Source organism: Otolemur garnettii, unplaced genomic scaffold (genome assembly GCF_000181295.1).
Source record: "Otolemur garnettii isolate 467f Iridium unplaced genomic scaffold, OtoGar3 scaffold00287, whole genome shotgun sequence".
Classification (NCBI taxonomy): domain Eukaryota; kingdom Metazoa; phylum Chordata; class Mammalia; order Primates; family Galagidae; genus Otolemur; species Otolemur garnettii.
Genome location: NW_003852682.1, coordinates 76,568 through 83,345, shown reverse-complemented (window position 1 = coordinate 83,345; position 6,778 = coordinate 76,568). Strand labels below are relative to the sequence as shown.

The following is a 6,778-nucleotide window of genomic DNA, read 5'->3' as shown; positions in this document are numbered from 1 at the left end:
TTTAAAAAGCATAACCAAAGTGTCATATCACTCCTAAAAAAAAAAAAAAACAATGAGTTGGGAAGATGTGTTTTATTTCAAATTATGTAAGATTTAGGAGCACAATCAATACATTTCATTGGTACCATGAAGAAGAGTGTAACACTAAAATGGAGTCCAAGATGTTTCTAATGTAATTGCCTTATACTAATGCAAAAGAAAAAGAAAGCAACCTACCATATTAAATCTACTTTGGGCACTTTGTAAAGAGCTGGGGAAGAGTTTTTCCCACCCCATGGAAAAACTCTATAAAATTTCCTCTAAACATCTTTGTCTTTCTCTTCAAGTTCTTCTCATGGAGGCAGGTAACCCAAGTCCTCTCTTTTTAAATCCTTCATTTTGTGTTCTCATCTCATAGCAACCTCTTTCCCAAATACCTTTTCTAAATGACAACAATTTAACTCTCTTTCAGTCCTCTGCATTTTCACATGCAGAAACTAGGTGGGATGGAGACATAGGAGAGCATACTAGAAAAGGGATGAAAACTATGGCCAACTGAATCTGTGATAGAGGCCAAAGAAACCTAGGTAAACTAAATGCCATAATTAAGTTTGAAAACTACCTACAGTGCACTCTTTGTTAGTTCTGGCATCAAATAATACAGAACATTAAACCTAAAATGAGAAAAACAGTGTTTTCCTCAAAGAGATGTTAAGATGACATGTAAGAAGCAGAGAATTGCAAAAAGCAATTTATTATTTCAAAATTTATTTTTATAAAAACTCACAGTATTATATTGAGTTATTTGAATTTATTTTTACAATTACCTTTATAGCAAGCAATATTTTTTCACTAAAGTTTTAAGCAAATTATCAACAGTACAAAAACACTAAAGTAGTTATATGAAGGACTGGTTCTACAAAACATTGCCCTAAGTGACAATCTTAAAACAGCAATCTTAAAACTGTGCTAACCACTGTGTGGTTATGACATACAAGTATGAGTAATAATGTTTGCCCTCAAACATCTTACAACTGCTTTGAAATGTTTCTGAAATACCTCATACACAAAAGCCACATACATGGTGCCAAGACAGCATATACTAGCACCAGAATAGAAGGGAATGTTTTGCCACACAGTGATTACAAAATATTAACTGAGTCAAAGAACCTTCAGCAATGCCAACTATATTTCAAGTAGTGTCTAAAACGCAGAATATGCAAAGAGTAAGGAAAAATAGTCTTTGTTTTCAAAGATAGCATAGTCCAATGAAGAAGGCAGATACATCAAAAAAGCACAACAAAAGGCTACAGGTGCTGAATTAAGAGTCTGTTCACGTACAATAGTACAACAACCAGAGCAAGAGCCAGTGGAATAGACAAGGAAGAGTGTCCCAAGATGCAGAAGAAAAAATAGATGAGCTGTCTCCTTGGGAACACGGAAGTGCTCACCTGTACTTGACAATTCCATTGATTGCTAGGTTTCTATCAGTGATTCTTTAGACCAATCCCAAACATATTTGCTGTTGATCTGGAAAAACAAACCAACATAAAATTAGCAGACTTACAGTAACAAATCCTGCAACTGACAAATTTAGTGCAGATTTATTATACACATCAATCACTTTGCATCAAGCACTTCACTTCACAGAATCATATAATGCAGGTACAATTGAGTCTAGATGAAAGCTGAGAGAGATACAGGCCAATATGTAACATGACCAAAAAAGTCAGGAAAACAGTGATACCAGAAGTTTTGGGAAAATGGAAGTGAGCATTTAAGACATAAAAAAAAATCCTAAATGCTATGTTTTGGACTCTAGGCTCATGGAAATAATTCAGGCCGGTTCCTACCCACCGAAGAGTTTACAGTTGTATGGCCATAAGTACAATAAATTGTAAAAATCATGACACAGAAAAAGATCTCCCAACTCAGGTGGTCAAAAAAGCCTTCTCATAGGAGATATTTATGAAGTATCTATTTTTATTATCTCCTACTACAGATTTTTAAAAACTGAGCATCAGACAAATAACTTGGCTGAGGTTAGAGTAAGATCTAGAATTAAGTCTGACTTCAAGCCCCCAATGTAGATTCTATCCTATCAAGCTCTATCTCATAAAAATGTCATGTTTTAGTACAGTCACTTTTAGTAACTTCTACTTCTCATAGTATGGTATGCCCCAAAATATTTAAAATGTCCTAAATACACTATATTTGTTAGCTTACCAGGAGACAATTACCAAAAAAATACTGATAAAACTCTTTCTAGTAGTGCCTAGTATATCCCTCCCACAAGAGAAGCCTGGCAGTGAAACCTCTGCCCAAACATATGTATAGTCTAAATGTAAACAAACTGGTGTTCTTAGACTAACCTTCTCAAATGAAACATGCAAAGAAATTTAAAACTTTTACATCAACTGTCACAAACAAATCTACAGAAGAATTGAATTACTTTTTCACAATTTACTTCCTTAGTTTGCTTCTGTAGAGTGTGGTCAACAGATTTTACATCTCAACACATACACAAGTTTTTGAAAAAAATTTATATTATATAGTACCAATTATGTTTCCACTATAGGCATCTATGTTAACCTCTATTTCCTCTTAATATAGTCACAAGAATAAAAAACATTTGACCAGCTGAAATTGTAAGCTACTATAAAACATTCAGAAAATAAATTTCTGATTCATGTCTGCAAACCTCATTTGTCTATGGAGACTACTGTTCTTCCTTGTTTTATTAAAGGTTGTAAAGTTTAGCTGTACATTTTAGTGCAATCATAAAGCAAATAATATATAAGTGACTTTTAATACTCTAGGAAGGAAAAAAAATCTCATCAGTGCATTAATTTTGGAGCACTGAGGTGGCAAAAATTTTCTATATACTACCTGTAGTCATCTGTTTTAGCCTAGAATCTGCTGGGAGCTGTTGTTAGTAATTATTCTGATGAGACTGGGCTAGAGAATATCTTAAAAAACTACTTAAATTGATCTGACAGTCAATCCTGAAAAACAGCAATATTTATTATAAATATTCCTAGCAAAAAGAAAAAAAAAAAAAAGAAAAGGGGTAAAAAAATCCCAACATATTTATAGGCTTGCAAGTTTGAAGAGTAAGTTAGTATGACTACTATAGATTTTTTTTACTTTTTCAGATATATAATTTAAGAGTCAAATAAGATGATGTATTGTTATAGCTAATAACAGCAGATACAAATTAAGCCTCCAAATATGAGACAACATTTCATATGGAAGGGGTTTGATCTATAAAAATACCCATTGAATAAAAAATAGTATACTTGTTATGTCAACATTCATATAGAATATAAGAATTTGCTAGAATAACTAGGTTATTGGGGGGAAATCTTAAGACCTACTTGAGACAAAATGAATAGTAAAGTCAGTTTGTTTGGAATTTTTAAATGTGTTTCAAACATATATTCAATATGTGTCACTTTGTTGGAAAGAAATTTTAAAACCTCAATATTTAATCAGACTATACAATTCAGATTAAACTGTCATTAGTTTTAAAACCCCACTTATTTTCTAGTTTACTCTTTCTTTTGACAGCATTAGAGCAGAAAATATACTGTAAATGAAATCTTGTACTTTATTTGTACTTCTATGCATAAAAAGACTTTTAAAACAGTGAAAAATTCATTAGAAAGAGCAATAGCACCCACTTTTTAGCATCATATAAAATATTAATAATTTGTCAAATTACAATACAACTGAAATGTAGAAAAATAAATGATTTGAAGGGTAAAATACACGAAGCACACATGGGGGCAACAAAAAAAATACGTGTTATATGGTTCTGGGCAGCACCTGTGGCTCAGTGAGTAGGGCCCTGGCCCTATATACTGAGGGTCGCAGGTTTGAACCCAACCCCAGCCAAACTGCAACAAAAAAATAGCTGGGCATCCTGGCGAATGCCTGTAGTCCCAGCTACTGGGGAAGCTGAGGCAAGAGAAGGGCCTAAGCCCAGGAGATGAAGGTTGCTGTGGGCTGTGATGCCACCACACTCTACTGAGGGAGACAAAGTGAGACTCTGTCTCTTTAAAATGTAAATATATATATATATATGTGTGTGTGTGTGTGTTATATGGTTCATTCAAAAGCAGAATTATTCTATACTATTAAAAGACAAGAGAGCGGAGGAATGATTAAAAGGAATGCAGTGGGCTAATAAATTACAAGTAATGTTAATTTCTTGATCTAGATGGTTATTTATGTGCGTTTGGTAAGTAAACATTCATTAAACTATAAATTTAAGGCCAAGTTCTGTGGCTTATGCCTATAATCCTAGCACTCTGGAAGGCCAAGGCCAGTGGATCACTTGAGCTCAGCAGTTCTTGACCAGCCTGAACCAAACTGAGACACTGTCCCTACTGAAAACAGAAAAACTAGCCAGGCATCATCGTGGTTACCTATAGTCCCAGCTACTTTGGAAGGTGATTGCTTAAGCCCAAGAGTTTGAGGTTGCTGTGAGCTATAACGATGCAACAGCACTCGACCCAGGGTGATAGAATGAGAATCTGTCTCAAAGAAAAAAAAAACTATAAATTTAAGAGTTACACATTGTTATGTATGTATGCTGCACATGAGTAAAATATTAAGTAACTTTTTAAAAAAGAGTAATGTCATTAAAATTTTAGCAATAATTAATCTAAAGCAGGTCATTTTGGGTAATAAGAATTTTTTTAAAGCAATCATTACTTTACATACTTATTACTTATTAGTTATGTTTTAAAAATCCTTACATGTTATATATAAAATGACCGTACCACCCCTAAATACCTTCTTCTCAAAGTAGGCTTCCCTTCTGCCTAAGTTCAGACATGACCATGGGAACAAGAGGAAGGTCCACAAGAGAGACTTAAGTATATTATTAAATGGGATTCCTGATTTCAATCAAACATCCAGGCAACCCTAAGAGCTTTTAATTTGGCACCCCCCAAATTTATTTTGTCCCCTGTAAGACAAAACAATTACCCGCCATCTTGAACAGAGACTGTTCAGGTGTCCTAACAGTTTGAGACATCTGTACCGCTGAGTATCAAGGGAGCTCACTCACTCAATGGGGATGCTATCATAACAGAATAGTCTGGTCACGAGGAGTCAGGGAAGTTTAACTGGAATGTCACTAAATTCAAATATGGGGGATAACTTTCTGTCAAAAAGGAATGTGAAACTCAGAGAACCATAATTCTTCTAGGGTGTCCAGTAAAGGGCAATGGGAGTTGGAAGTCCAGCATGCTAAATCACATTCCATAAACACAGTGTCCCTGATAAGACATGTATATCAAGATGTGTTTGGTTAGCAATGCCCTAGAAATATCTCTTCTGTAAGGTTAAAAATACCCTGTTAAACTGTATGGGGAAACGACCATTTCAAGTCAGCAATGAAAACATACCAGTTGTGAAAATTTGTTGAGAACCAAACGATCTACAAAGAAAGAGACAAAGAAATTTCTGAAAATGGCATATCAGATCACACTTCTGGAGCTAAAATTACTGCCGAGTGCAGAAACAGCACAAGATGCCAACAATTCCCTAAGTTGTTTTAAATTCAAAACTGAGCTTTTAAATCAACTCCCACCACAGAAGGGCTCCCTGACAGGGGCCAACGCTGTGAGAAAAAACTTCAGGGAGGAAAATACTAAGAGATGCCCACACAACCAAGCTGGTCAGACTTTAAAGGCCTCCACTACAAAACCAACCACGAGACTGGTTCCAAAAATGCTCACACACACTCAGGCACAAAATGTGTGACACGTTAAACAAAAAGGAAAACATCACAGGGTTTACCTACCCCCGCCCCCCAAAAGCAGGGTGAGCAGTTAAGGCACCTTGCACAAAATCCCAAACGACTCTGGATTATGGAAACATTGTACAGTGTAACGAAAAGCGATTCTGAAAGCATCTGAAAAACGTGCAAATTGTCTGAAAACAGTGCCTGGCAACTGAGACAGTTTGCAAGCGTGATTCAGAGGTCTGCCAAGGAAACAAAAGAGGCCTCCCTCCTCCCCGTGAGACCGCACATGGCAAGAGAGGTGCTCTAGGCAGAGCTCGTTCTAAGGCAGGCGGACAATCAGAAGTCTGTGCGGGAGCGGTACCTACTAGGGATCGCTATCAGGCACGGACGGGGCCACGGAGTTTCCATTGGTTGGGGAACCGCCCAGCTTTAGTTTTTCCAGATATTCGGCATGCACGGGCTTGTGGCACTGGAGAACCTTGATGGCATCTTCGATTTTGAACCACTCTCGTTTCCTCCCAATGTTAACCGAATCTTCCCAATCCTCCAGCAGCTCAGTGACGGTCAGTACGAACACGTACGTTCTGTGCTTGCGATCTTGGTTCTGTTCGAATACGCCCAGGAGCCGGCCTAACTTCCCCTTGACTCCCGCCTCTTCGTACACCTCTCGGACCGCCGCACCGCACGGCTCCTCCTCGGGCTCCATGCCCCCACCCGGCACGATCCAGCGGTCGGGGTACCGACTGCTACTCACTAACAGCACCTCGTCCTCGAGCTCGCTCCGGAAGCACAGGCACGCCGCCCGCTTCTTGAACCCCTCCGGGTCGTAGGTGCGCGTCTGGTTTGGCTTGCACTTCATCCTTGAGGCCGCTTCCTCCCACCGCTGGCTGCCGCCCAGTGAGCTGGCGAGATGCTGAGAAGAGAAAGGGACGAGACGAAGGGTCGGGAGAGCGCGGCGCTTTAACCGGCGAGCCCGGGCAGCGCAGGGTAAGATGAGGCGGGGGCGGGGCGCGGGCGGGGCGCGGGCGAGGCGCGGGCGGG

General features: G+C 38.4%; 1 protein-coding gene across 1 annotated transcript; it reads right to left on the bottom strand.

Moving 5' to 3' along the window:
• Positions 1-785: 785 nt before the first annotated feature.
• LOC100949964 (diphosphoinositol polyphosphate phosphohydrolase 3-beta) lies at positions 786-6,719 on the bottom strand. Its single transcript, XM_012813651.1, has 2 exons — positions 6,103-6,719; positions 786-1,509 (listed from the first exon to the last, which is right to left on the bottom strand). Coding segments are annotated over exons 1-2 (495 nt in total). The 5' UTR covers positions 6,597-6,719; the 3' UTR covers positions 786-1,508.
• Between the last annotated feature and the right edge of the window lie 59 nt (positions 6,720-6,778).